Below are 14,546 nucleotides of genomic sequence, written 5' to 3' on the forward strand. Positions count from 1 at the left end.
GACATCCTGCCATTCCTCACCACTCCGATCAACTCCTCCCTCACTTCAGGCATTATTCCAGCTCCTTTCAAGACAGCCATGGTAAAGCCACTCCTAAAGAAACCCACCCTAGACTCAGCTGACATCTGAAACTACAGACCTGTATCTCTTCTTTCATTCCTCTCTATAACACTGGAACATGCAGTCTAAGACCAACTGTCCTCCTATCTTTCAGAAAATGACTTCCTTTACCCTAATCAGTCAGGCTACAGGACTGGTCACTCCACTGAGACGGCCCTCCTCACAGTGACTGAGTTTCTCGGTGCCGCCAGAGCCTCGTCCGACTCGTCAGTCCTCATTCTCCTTGACTTATCCTCTGCGTTTGACTCAGTCAACTACCAAATCCTCCTCTCCACTCTGGCTGAACTTGGCATTGCTGACTCTGCTCTGACCTGGTTCACATCATACCTGACAAATCGCACCTTTCAGGTCACATGGAATGGCTCCTTGTCCAATCCCTGCCTTCTGGAAACTGGTGTCCCTCAAAGCTCAGTATTAGGACCACTTCTGTTTTCACTATACACTCGATCACTAGGCTCTGCAATCACATCGCATGGATTCTCTTACCACTGTTATGCTGACGACACCCAACTGTTCCTCTCTCTTCCCACATCCTCCTCCAGCACCCACGTTGTGACGTGCATCTCGGAATGTCTGGCAGGCATCTCCGCTTGGACAGCTACGCATCACCTCAAACTCAACCTTAGACAACTGAACTGCTCTTCATCGCGGGGAAATACTGCCCTCATATGGACCTGTAAGTCACTGTCGAGGATGTCACGGTACCATCTTCGTCGACGGCAAGGAACCTGGGCATAATCCTAGACGATGGACTGTCCTGCGCCCCCCAACATCACTGCTGTGGCCCGATCCTGCAGGTCTGCCCTCTACAAATGTTGCCTAATGATAGGCAACATTATCAGACAGCACCACATACAATTCCACTGCTATGCAGACGACACCCAATTGTATATTTCCATGAAGCATGATGAATCTAATCGCCTAGTTCAACTTCAGGAATGTCTCAAAGATATCAAGGCCTGGATGACCCAAAATGTTCTACTTTTAAACTCAGTTGTAATTGGCCCTAAACATCTCAAAGAAACACTGTTTGACCAGATAGTCACTTTGGATGGTGTCAGTCTGGCTTCCAGCTCCACTGTGAGGAACCTTGGAGTGTTGTTCGACCAAGACATGTCATTTGACCCCCATATTAAACTAGTGTCTAGGACGGCTTTCTTCCATCTGCGCAATATTACCAAAATTAGAAACATCCTGTCTAAGCAGGATGCTGAAAAACTAGTCCACGCGTTTGTAACCTCTAGATTAGATTACTGGAACTCTCTATTAGCAGGAGGGGCAACCCCCGTAATGCACTGAGCACTTCTTCACTTCCCTCTGTCTCTCTGCCCCCCCACACCTGTTTATTTATTTATTTATTAGTTTTAACATGTCATCATGTCAAAGTGTCACTTTGTCCTCCCATAGTCCCTCTGGCTCTTCTCTCTATCTCGTTTCAGATAACTCCGGCACCGGGACTGCAGGACAACAACGACTACCATCACCATTGTCATCATTTATTACAATAACTCAGTAATTCATTCATATATCTAATCCTGTTGTAGATCACTACATTGTTATTGTTATATTCAGCCTTGATACTGATGGTGCCAAATTGTTCCCGGTCTCTCTCTCTCCACCTCATCTCTCTCTTCTCTCCCCCACTTTCCACCCATCTCTCCTTTCCTCCCCCTTACTTTTCTTTCCTCACCCCAACCGGTCGAGGCAGATGACCGCCCACATTGAGCCTGGTTCTGCCAGAGGTTTCTCCCTGTTAATGAGGGAGTTTTTCCTCTCCACAGTCGCCTGTGCTTGCTCATTGTGGGAACTGTTGGGTTTCTCTATGTTAATATTGTTTTAAGGTCTTGACCTTTAAATGTAAAGTGCCTTGAGATAATGTAAATCATGAATTGGCGCTATATAAATAAAATTGAATTGAATTGAACTCCCTCTTGGCTGGACTCCCAGCCTCTGCAGCTAAACCGTTGCAGCGTATCCAGAACGCTGCAGCGCGCCTCGTTTACAATCTTCCCAAATTGTCCCATGTGACCCCCCTCCTCCGTGACCTCCACTGGCTTCCTGTTGGGGCCAGCATCCGATTCAAGATGATGGTGCTGGCCTTCAAGGCTGTCAATGCAACTGCACCTGTCTACCTCCAAACACTAGTCAGACCACATGCCCCAGCGAGAGCACTTTGCTCATCTACATCAGCTGGCCGACTGGTACCCCCATCACTGAGAGCAAACAAAGCCCGCTCAGCGAAGTTGCGACCCTTCTCTGTTTTAGCACATCAGTGGTGGAACAAACTCCCGACCAATGTCAGGACAGCGGAATCGCATTCCATCTTCCGCAAAAGACTCAAGACTCATTTGTTCAGACTTCACCTCGACCCTGACTCCTGAGAACTGGAGATGAAGCTGAAACAGCGCCAAAATTTTCAGTGACATTACGGGAGGGGCATTACGTCTATAGTAGTTTAGCACTACCATAGACAACGAATGGGAATGTGTTTAGGACCGTTTAGCTAAACAATCCACGGCTGCTGCGCGGGAGACAGGGGTCGATTCCCTGATGGAGAGGAACATATTTTTTACATAAAATGTCGAGAATTTCCTGTGAAAGTGAAAAAAAATTAAAAAACTGAATCCACACCTGCATCCACATTAAATGGGTTCCTCCCCTTCCATTCATCAAGTTTGCACAGGATCTAGAAAAGAGGGATTGTAGAGGAGGAAAAGATGTTCTCCATCTCATACATTATTATCTATTTGCTCAGGGTACTTTGTAAAAGACGAATAGAAGAAATATCATCTGAGAGAGGACAACAGTTTTGCTCTACTTCCACTGAATGTTGCTTGGTCAGAACCACTTCTTCCAACTGTCTGATTAAGGTTTTCATGACTTTTTCAGCATAATTTATATAAATAATATATAGATATAGATATATAAATTGTATAGATAATATCAATATACCTCTAGTACTGGGTTAAAGAAGACTGTGACTGTGTTGCTCCTCTTCATAGGAGGGATGAACACAAGAACAGCGAGATACTGTAGGACGAGGACGCTGAGCCAGTGAGGGACGGCACTGTACTGACTGGCCCTGAACTGGATGTTAGTGATGTGCACCGTCTCCAACAGACTGGCCAAGAAAACATCTGCAGGACACAACATACGACAGTTCAGTCAACTTTTCAATAACATCATGTATCTTAGCTATGATCTTGTGTTGGAAATGATGTTTACAATAAAACTCGAGGAACCTGTTGTTCACAATAAATTAAACAAATTAATAATTTCTTTTAAAGTCACACTGTCCCGTTGACCAAATAATTGACACACTTTTCAGTGGAACTACTTTCTACCAAGAAATGTTCCCTTTCCAGCATCACAGGGGTCGGACACTCACTGATGAGAGGCGTCCCCCTGGTGATGGGCAGCAGGTTGTTCATGATGAGCAGGATGAGGGTCATCTTGAAGGAGGAGCGGTTTGGGGCCCAATAATACTCAAGATTAAACGTATGATACATCTTACTGTCTGGTTGTTCACGTATATGAGGGGCAGAGGAGATCTCAGCATGTAGATTCCTGAGAAGATCAATGGTTCAGTTACAACCAGTATACTACTGTTTACTTCCTCTATTTACTTTGTATTCTATTTACATGCTGAAAAACACATATGGGTCACAGTGTAGAAATTGTTAAATAAAACTTTTGACTGTCCTTTCACTTTGCTGGGGACAGTGGAGGGGGCTGAGGCCTTAAGACAACAAGACAACAATAGACTTTATTTGTACACATTCACATGGATAGATATAATCTTTTTTTCTTTTTTAGAGTTTATTAGTCTAAGCCAAGAAATATATCCTATATATCATCAAAAATCATGTACAAATACAGTTACAGAAAATCACAGAGATGGATCTAATTTAATATAGAAAACAAAGAGACACTGTGACACATACATTTGCCCGTCATTTATCTGGTCTTTAGTCAAACAGTCTCTTACCTTTGCTGAATAAAGCACCTCACATGTGTAAAGTAGTTGTAGAGCAACATCTGCTGTAGTTTGTTGTTCTTCAGTCACGGAAGTTGAAGGAAAAGTCGAGGAAGAGAGACAGAGATGAAGCTGAAACAGCGCCATAATGTTCAGTCGCCGGGAGGGGCATTATGTCCTTAGCACTACCATAGAGAATGAATGGGAACGTGTAAGGGACGTTTAGCGCAGAAGGCCTGTGTTCGATTCCCGGCAATAGACTATTATTAGCCAATTTTTTGTATTTCGAAAGTTGAGCAGATGTAATGTCAGCATGTACTTCTGGAATTGGTTTATTTGTGTAACAGACAATGAAAACCATTTGAAACTTTTTTCTTGAAATATCACTTTTGTAATAATAAGATAGTAAAGTGGGCCTTTTCATGTTTTGAAAAATTTGTGGCAATGACATTGACTTGAAATTGAGAGCAGGCACTGCAAGTCAGAACTGTTCATCAATAGGAAACACAAGCATAGCATTCTGTTTACACGGTATATTTTAGAAGCTCATAGAATCAAGACTGTTCCCTTCAAGTCTAAATCACTTTTGTATTGGGTCTGTTGTTTGCATTAGGGGCCAGCTGGGCTTTTAGCCCCACCCTGCCCGAGGTGTGAGTTGTTGGGCCATGAAGAGGTATATTGTTATCGTGGTAAAAGGCTCAAAGTTAACAAGAAAGTGATTCTGAGATTTACACACTTCCAGCACTACCAGTAATTCTTTCAAAATGACTTTACAAGCGTGGATACGTCATGAGCCATAGTCATCCATAGTTATGCTGCTATAGGCCTAGACGGCTGGGGGATCACCCATCAGGCACCAGAAACCAGCACCTTCCCTCTTCTCTCTCTGCCTTGTTTATTTTATCGTATCTTATTACATGTCTCTAATTCCTTGGGTCTTCTCCTCCCCTCCTTGGTCCATGCTGTGCGGCTCTCCGGAACCCATCCTGGCTCGGGTCCTGATGAGGGATGGACCTAGTGAGGTCACCGGTTTGTCGCAGGGCTAACGTGGAGGGTCATGCAACCACCAGCACTCTCACCTGAGGACCTCTCACCTTTGGAGCCATGTTCACTACTACTACTGCACATGTTGGACCATGAGGGAGGTAGGAGTGCCCGGAGGGACCAACGCGCCCTTGGAAGACCATGCCAACATCCAGGTGGTGATTCCCGGGCTGGATTCAAGCCCATGACCAGAGACTGTGACTCCACCCCCCCTTTATTTCCTTTTGTTCCCCTATATATATTTTTTTTCTCCACTCACCCCAACCAGTCCTGGCAGAGGCCGTTGATAGATACATGTAGGGAAAGTAGATTTAGTTCTCGTGGCCAATGTGTTTGATGTGCAAGTGCTGTCAAATATATACAGAATATATCCTTGCTGGCCCATCCACTGCAGACAGAGAGGGGAAAGCTGACATGGAGCTCCGGGATCCCCTCCCTCACCTGTTTATAATGCATGAAAATCTAACTTAAGTGATTAAAGCTTTTGACAAGACCAGTTGATGCAGTCGTAGATGCCGGTTTTTTGCCGCCGACTTGTTGATGCCTTTTGAGTACCTGTAGAGGGCTCCGATATGGATGATACCTCATCCTGTTGCCCCTCCATAGGTGTTTCTTTAGTTGTCTGGAGATATTAATGACAGATATCAGACTGATGAAATCAAGTAAAAATAAATGTTCTAATATAGTCAATATCTTTCATGTGTGCATGTGGCAGTGTAGATGATCTAGATCTAAATGAATTTGAATTACTGTATTTAATGCAGTATAAAGATGGACTATATGTTTATGTATGTGAATTTTTGTATGGTAAGAGCATGTCCTTTATGAGAACTATCAGTTATACAAAGAATCATTTTGACCACCTTGCATTTCCACGGCCAGTCTGATTCACCATAATTATAGGTGATCTCTTCTCCTGGACTTATGTCACGTTTTGCAAACAAACACAGATGGGGCTTCCCTATCACTGTCAAGTACTTCATCTTGGCATTGGGATTCATATGGTTGTCATTTACGAGCCTTCCAAGTGACCCATCCTCTTTTGCTGCATCAACACTACAAAAGCAAAGATAACACATTATTACAAATTGTAATTTGGCAATATAAATTTGCCTGACTTAGAAGCCTTCCCTCAACAATATAGTCTGAAAACTGGCTTACTGCCATTCCAACTGGCATGTGCATGGTCAATTGCAATCACCGATGTCTCAGCGTGCAAGAGAGAAGCATTAGGCCATGTCACAATAACTTGAGCTGAGTCTTGCAGCATATAAAATAACTCCCGCAAAATTCCACCCCCCCAACCGAACTCCACTCCCCGCCCGCTCTCCGCTTCCCCAACGGGTGCATTTATCAGACTCGTTGTGCCCCGGCTGCTTTGGTGACACTAGATGACCTCGAACTGATCGCTGGCCCTCGTGGTGGCGACGTCTCATTCGAATGTCTGCCAACTTTCAATGGTACTTTTTGTGCCTACAGGGTTCGATTCCGGAGAGGGAGTCTGAGATAAATTATTATTCAATTATTGATGACCATATACGACAAAGAATGACATAATGTGCCACACTCACGGTTGATGAAGGCATGTTGAGGGTCAATGAATTGTGTGAGATGTGTCAAATCTGTTGGTTATTATTTTTGTTCATTATCATATGTAAACAAATGGAGGCAAGATTTTTAAAATATATTTTGCATTGAAGAAATAATTGTCTGCATTCAGATTGAGCTCTATATCATCAAATCAGTAATGATTGGATGACTAATGTGCATAACAAAGACATAAATATTACATTAAAAAATCCTTTTAGCCCAGTATTAAGTGGAACATAGTAAATTAAGTTAAATGGAAACAGTCAAACACATCTGCAGATGCATTGACAATTGTATTGATTTAATATACACACATACAAATATTAATAATATGCATTTTCATTAATATTTTATGCCAGTGACAGTATTCGACCAACACTCACAAAGCACTGCTCAATAGCCATGAATCTATGAATGAAATTAAAATATGAAACCTTTATTTGCAGTGTCAAATCACATTGAACACATGAACAACACACAACAATACAATGCTTAATCACAGAATGTCAGTGCCTGTGTTGTGCATCAATAGCTCTCACACACTAAAATCACATAGATCAACATGTAAATATACATCCTCTCAATTATTTCGCATCAGTTTTAGAAACCAGCCAGCATCAAGGTCCACACTTTCCTGACACACAAACACACACACACATTTTTTACAAACACGAATCCAAACATGCTGCAGAAATGCACAATTCCCCATGCTCTCAGTGACACACAATGCAAAAATTAGTTTGCAAAAATGTACCCACTTTCCGGTGATGGTAAAGTAGTTGACTACAGCTGCTCTACAGTGTTTTCCATTTTCATTATTTTATTTTCATCCTACTACATTTATTTTATAATGCTTGTGCTGTTAAGATTTCACACTATGTACTTACTGACACATAGACTTATATTTTGTTGATGCTTATGTACATATCTACATACTTAATTTAACACTTCATAGCATATTTCATTTATTCCCTCAAGCATATCACACATTATCTAATGGATCTGAAATCCTTGATTGATTTTCTTCATTTGGTCAAGAGACTAACCTCAGTCTCAGACAGGGATCACTGTAGCTATCAGTGCAACATGTGTATAGTAGCCGCCTAGCTCAGGATTTGTGTATGCTCCGCAGTGATGTGCATCATATAGAAGTCAACCTGATAAACCCCCAGGGGCCGCCATGTTGTGCAGTTATAAAAATTGCCATGGAAACAGTTGCTTCTTAAAAATCTTCTTTGATGATTGATGAGGGGCCAACCATCAAAGGGATTGCTGGCCTGCATATCCTTATCAAATCCAATCAAAGAACCAAAAACTCTAGACATTAAAGGATATTTCTTTGGTCCTCTGAACTAGCAAACATAAATAACAAGTTCCCTTGCTTCAAGTTATTAGCTTGTGAAAATAACAGACCGTCAACTGAGAAGACCACAGTCCTCATTAGTGAAGACAACAATCCTGCCTACGGAGACAACCGCTGATTTGTTCAGTAAAAATTCATCAAGAAGACACTGCTCTCATAACTACAAATCCCCTTTACCAAAATGGACATCCTGGTAAGAATTTTTTTTTTTTTAGAAATGTATGTTCAGGTTCAGGTCTTTTAATAATGAATTCCATGTTTCCATTTTTCAGACATGTGGAACAATGCAGTCTGAGATTAAGGCTCTGAAAGAGAAGCTCAAACTGAATGATGAGCTTCTGATAAGGGAGCAGGAGAAAATGACAGCTCGCTCTAAAGCCCACATTGGTGTCCTGGCTGAACTGGCTGTACAGAGCAACAAGGTGAAGGCTCTGGAAGACAAGCTCAAAGAGAACGATGAGCTTCTGATGAGGGAGAAGGAGAAAATGACAGCTCACTCTAAAGCCCACAATGGCAAACTGGCTGAACTGGCTGTACAGAGCAACAAGGTGAAGGCTCTGGAAGAGAAGCTCAAACAGAACGATGAGCTTCTGATGAGGGAGAAGGAGAAAGTGACAGCTCACTCTAAAGCCCACAATGGTAAACTGGCTGAACTGGCTGTACAGAGCAACAAGGTGAAGGCTCTGGAAGAGAAGCTCAAACAGAAGGATGAGCTTCTGATTAGGGAGAAGGAGAAAATGACAGCTCACTCTAAAGCCCACAATGGTAAACTGGCTGAACTTGCTGTACAGAGCAACAAGGTGAAGGCTCTGGAAGAGAAGCTCAAACAGAACGATGAGCTTCTGATTCGGGAGAAGGAGAAAATGACAGCTCACTCTAAAGCCCACAATGGCAAACTGGCTGTACAAAGCAACAAGGTGAAGGCTCTGGAAGAGGACAATGTGGCTCTGAAGGAGAAGGTGGCCCTTTTGAAAAGGGATTTGAGCAGGGTTGAGCTTGTGGTGACAGAGATGGAGGAAAGGCAAGCTCACAGCCAAAAGATTGACTCCATGGACAAGGAGACTCAAACCAGCGATCTGCTTCAGGATGAGAATAATGCTCTTCAAGAAGAGCTGATGAAGCTCAGAGCTTCTTATCATGAGGTCTGTCTGAATCAGACTACCAACCAGGAGAAGTTCGACACTGAGCTCCAGGAGGAGAAGCAGGAAAAGAACGTTCTCCAAGAAGAGCTGATGAAGCTCAGAGATTCTTATCATGAGGTCTGTCAAAATCAGACTACCAACCAGGAGAAGTTCAACACTGAGCTCCAGGAGAAGAAGGTTCTCCAAGAAGAGCTGATGAAGCTCAAAGCTTCTTACAATGTGGTCTGCCACTGTCATGAAGCTGATGTTTCCAGTCGGGAGCTCAATGGAGAGAGTAAGGATGATGTCACTGAGGAGAAGTCTCTCTCCAGTGTTCTCCCTGAGAAACCAAAGAAGACTTCACTCTGGAAGAGAATCCGCCACGCTCTGGGGTTGAGAAAACCACAGTGTTGGAAGTAGTCAGCAGCGCCCATCCAACAGCACCTGAGCTGACCTTACCCAGTGTTGTAATGTAACAAAGTACAAATACTTCTTTACATTTCTACTTAAGTAGAAATTTCACATATCTGTCCTTTACTTTGTTATTTTTATTTCTGACAACTTTCACTTTTACTCCACTATATTTCCTAAGTAAAATGTGTACTTTTACTCCAAGACATTTCTCCTAACCATCTTCGTTACTCATTACTACAAATTAAAATCAGAAGAAATTTGAGTTGGTGACGTAATGCCGTAAACTTTTTGTGGTATATACGTGTGACTGCAATATATATTATGCCAGTGGTTGGCAGTGTCACTCGATGTACCCCATGAAGAAGAGAGTGACTGTGACTGGTACCTGAATAAGAAAGAGTGAAGTTTGTTCCTCTGAATTAGCTTCCAGCAGGCCTGCCTGGAGCAGACTGCTAAAACCTTCCAAAGGCAGTGACGCGAGAGCCTGCCTAAGAACTTCAGCACAATTGGCCACGACACAAGGTCTGACCAGCAGATGCACAACAGGAGCCACAAACCAACAAGACCACTTCACTCGACTTCAAACAGCACATCCAAAAAGGAACTTTCCCTCTTTTTCATGGACGGGTAACACAACTGGGCTCTATTATTACGCTAGGCTATGCAAAGGACTGTTTAGTCCTATTTCTATTTCATGTGATGTTTATAAGTTTGAATTGTGTTGTTGTGATATTTGGTAATATGTTATTTGAAAGTTAATGTTAGTTCTGTTATACTGATCAGTTTCTTTGCATGCATCTAACTACTTTCTTTAACCTGGCACCAACACCTCACAAACTCATTTCCACAAACTTAACACATACATGTGATCTCAGCCACATGGTCTCAAAACTCCATCTTCATTAATGTTGCATAAGTGTGAATTTTGCCAACCTCTTTTTTTTTTTTTTTTTTTTTTTTTAATATACTTTATTTTTCGTTTTACATATGAGCATAAAACAACAAACAAGTAAACAAAAGAGTGCTAGGACACGACAGTACACACATTTGGAAGCAGGTATAAAGAAGTTAAGCATAGGTGCAGTACAAAATACAGATATTTCTCGCTTTTGATTGGAATGGAGTGAGATAGAATCAGGAGTCTTTATGTTTGTAGCGATCCCATTTTTTCCAGTATTCCTGTCCTTTATCCTTTTGAAGCCGCAGCACAAAAGTCAAATTCTCCATCGCCTGGATGGAGTTTATAATGTTTGTTAAGAGTCTCATGGTAGGAGGATTCTTCTGGAGCCGGCATTTAGTAATTGCTTTTTTACTTGCAACCATGAAAATCTTCATTAGGTATGTGTCTCCATTACTGAGACCTTCAGGGAGTTCTCCAAGATATAAACAGCTAAAAGAAAAGTCAAATATTATGTCCAGAGTTTCCACAATTAACTCTCTCACTCCCCTCCAAAAAGGCAGAATACAAGGACAAGACCAAAAGACATGAACACAATCTGCAGAAATCCCGCCACACTCCCTCCAGCAGGAGACCTGCGTACTGCTAAATTTTGATGTCTGGTTAGGGGTAATAAAAAATCTCATCAAATTCTTCCAACAGAAATCTCGCCAGAAATAAGAGTTTGTGGAAGTGGATTGATTTTTCCAAATTTGAAGCCACGTTTCTTCTAGAATTACTATATTAGCTTCTTTTTCCCAGCGTTGTCTAATATAATCTGTTGAGATTTTATTCAATAAAGTAAAGCTTTTGTATAGTTTTCCAGTGATACCTTTAGTACTTTTGGAATCATAAGCATCTATAAAAATTTTAATTATTTTCGAGGGTTCAGTTAAATTAGGGGTCTTTATTGTTTCCAGAAAAAAGTGGCGGATCTGTAAGTAACGATAAAAATCTTCTTCACCCAACTCATAAGATTTACGCAAATCCTCAAAAGATTTTAGGTTTCCGTTCTTTATTATCCTACAGAAGGAGGTGATTCCTCGCTTAGTCCATTGTTTGTACCTATGGTCCTGTAAAGCTGGAGGGAAGTATGGATGGAATGCAGGCCAGCTCAACACTCCAATCTCTCTACAGAGCTGATATTTCTTTACTACATCTGACCACATCTTCAGAGAGAAACTAGTACAATGATTATGTAGCTGGTGAACATCACTAAACCTACCAGGGCAACCCAGAACTGACTGGATAGGTATTTCAATTAAAGATAGCTCAATATCTTTCCACCTAGCCTCATAAGATGGGTTACACCAACATACAAGATACCTCAGCTGAGCTGACAGATAGTAATCTTTAAGACAAGGCAGGGCCACGCCACCCCTCTCCCCCGGCTGTTGTAAAGTTGAGTATCTCACCCTTGGTCGTTTGTTGTTCCAAATAAATCTTGAGAAATGTTTATCCCACTCTCTGAATTGTTTTGCAGGAACCTCTATTGGAAGTGCTGAAAATAAGTATAATAATCTTGGGAGAATATTCATTTTGATTGTCCGAATCCTACTGCCGAGGTCGAGGGGGAGCAAGCTCCACCTGCCCAGATCATCATATATTTTCTTATTTATCTGTTTATAATTAACATCATATAGTTGTGAAAGGTCTTTTGTCAATGAGACACCAAGATATTTAAGTTGTGATCGGTGCCAATTAAATTGGTGCCTGCCCATCAATTGCTTTGAGGGCTTAAAACGGAAGGTCAAGACTTGGGTTTTTTGTACGTTCAGTGTATAACCAGAGTATTGCCCATACGTTCCCAGGATGTTCATAAGCAATGGGATACCAGATTCAGGATTTTTAATTGTGACAAGGACGTCGTCCGCATATAAAAAAATTTTGTTCTGTACACTTCCCACATCTATACCCACCAGAGCCGTCTCCTCTCTGATAACCTGGGCAAGGGGCTCGATAAAAAAATTAAAAAGTAATGGACTTAATGGGCAACCTTGCCTACATCCTCGTTGTAGCATTATTTGATTTGAAAGGCTCCCATTAATTTTTATCCTCGCTGTTGGGGAGGAGTACAGCATTCTTATGCATTGTATAAATGAATCACTAAAACTAAATCTTTCCATAACTTGAAATAAGAAATCCCATCCTACCGAATCAAATGCCTTCTCGGCGTCTAGGCTGAGAAGGACTGCGCTTGATGTTCCTTTTGAAATTTGATTAATAATGTTTATGGCTCTTCTAATATTATCGTGTGTTTGCCTATTACTTATAAAACCTGTTTGGTCCTCATCTATCAAGGAAGGCATTATTGTGTTTAATCTTTTAGCCAATATAGCTGCATATAGTTTATAGTCTATGTTTAAGACACTTATTGGTCTATACCCTTTGCAGTCCATTTTGTCTTTTCCCTCCTTTGGTATTACTGAAATAAATGCCTCGCTCCATGATGGCGGGAGAGCCCCACCCCTGAGAGTGTAGTTGAAGGAAGCCTTCAATAAAGGAACCAAGAATTCTTTCATGCACTTATACCATTCCGGAGGAAATCCGTCACAGCCTGGTGATTTATTGGCTCTAAGATTTGAGATTCCATTATCTATTTCCTCGGTTGAGATTTCACAAATTAACTCCTCGTTTTGATTTTTACCTATTGAGGGGAGATCTAAAGAAGAGAGAAATGTTTGAATTGTAGGTCTGTCTGATTTGTCTGGCTGTGTATATAGTAATCTGTAATATTTTTCGAATGCACTCTGAATTTCCTCTAATTTAGTAGTTACCTTATTTGTGATAGGATCCCTAATTTTGTGGATTGAGTTTTCTGCTTGCTGTTTTCTAATTCTCCATGCAAGTATTTTAGACGCTTTAGGCCCTGCCTCATAATATCGCTGTCTTAGGAATTTCATTTTTTTTTTCAATTTCCTCACTAAGAATTTTGTCTATCTCCTGCTGAACAGGCCTCATTTGCTCACGTAAAGAGGGGTCGTTGTTAGTAGTATGAAGTAGCTCAAGATTTTTTAATTGCTTCTGCAAGTCTGACAGCTTTTTATCTCTGATCTTTTTTAGCCTAGCACACTTAGCTAGGATTTTTCCTCTAAGAAATGCTTTTGCTGCATCCCATAGAATTGCAGGACTGACTTCTCCATTATCATTATGTTCTAAATAAGTTTCTACTTCCTTGGCCATTTCGGTTTTAAATGAATTACTATTTAATAAACCAGTATTCAGCCTCCATAAAGTAGTTTTAGGATTTCTATCTAAAGTAAGTTTCAAAGTTAAGCCTGAGTGATCAGAAATATCTCTCTGTCCAATTGTGCAATATTTCACTGTGGCGTTCGACCACGCCACGGGGTTCCCCTCACGACAGCCAGAGACAAACCAGTCCAACCATTTCTTGTTCAGCATCTCTTTATTAACGTGAAACTGAAACTTACAGAACATTAACTTAAAGGGTCCAGCACTTTCTGCTGGACCGTCAGCTTCAGTCTCTCTTCCCCAGTGTGTGTCCTCAGTGTCCTGTGCGTTCTTAGTGCGTTCTGTGCGTTCTTCCCGAGGCAGCTCTGCTGCCTCCTTTTAAAGTCTGAGGATCAATCAGCTAACAGCTCTCACCTGTGCTGATTGATCCTCTGTGGTGCAGGTGAAGGTGCTCTCTCCGCCCCTTCACCTCCACATACCCCCACCGTCAAATTCAGGTCCGGGAGCTATCCGGCCTGAACTACTCCCCCCCCTCCCCTCCGGCCAGGGGAGGAACCCAGCCCACCGACTGAGGCGCTCGGGGGGTCGAGCAGATGGGCGTCGCGGGACGCGGCATCTCTCAGGCGGCCTGGAAGGTGGGCGCCGCCGCACGGGCACCTTGGACCCCGGAGCAGGTGGGCGCCGCCGCACAGGCACCTTGGACCCCGGAACAGTGGTGCGCCGCAGTCCGGGAGACCCACCCATCGACGCCGGGTCCGCCGGTGTCAGCTTCCCTGCCGACCGAGGCAC

The 14,546-nt window shown here is 42.3% G+C and overlaps 1 protein-coding gene across 2 annotated transcripts; it reads left to right on the top strand.

Moving 5' to 3' along the window:
* Positions 1-7,942: 7,942 nt before the first annotated feature.
* Positions 7,943-12,021, top strand: LOC138411284 (golgin subfamily A member 6-like protein 25). 2 transcript variants are annotated; one of them, XR_011243935.1, is made up of 4 exons: positions 7,943-8,286; positions 8,366-9,694; positions 10,052-10,255; positions 11,086-12,021. XR_011243935.1 is itself a non-coding variant. In XM_069530847.1 (2 exons), the coding sequence occupies exons 1-2, from the start codon at positions 8,275-8,277 to the stop codon at positions 9,632-9,634; spliced, it is 1,281 nt and encodes a 426-aa protein (XP_069386948.1). In that variant the 5' UTR covers positions 7,943-8,274; the 3' UTR covers positions 9,635-9,831. The 2 variants fall into 2 exon arrangements, 1 of the variants encoding a protein (XP_069386948.1); XM_069530847.1 differs by lacking the exons at positions 10,052-10,255; positions 11,086-12,021 and having other exon boundaries at positions 8,366-9,831.
* Positions 12,022-14,546: the final 2,525 nt, after the last annotated feature.

The sequence above is a fragment of the Paralichthys olivaceus genome, chromosome 8 (assembly GCF_024713975.1).
Source record: "Paralichthys olivaceus isolate ysfri-2021 chromosome 8, ASM2471397v2, whole genome shotgun sequence".
NCBI classification, from domain to species: Eukaryota; Metazoa; Chordata; class Actinopteri; order Pleuronectiformes; family Paralichthyidae; genus Paralichthys; species Paralichthys olivaceus.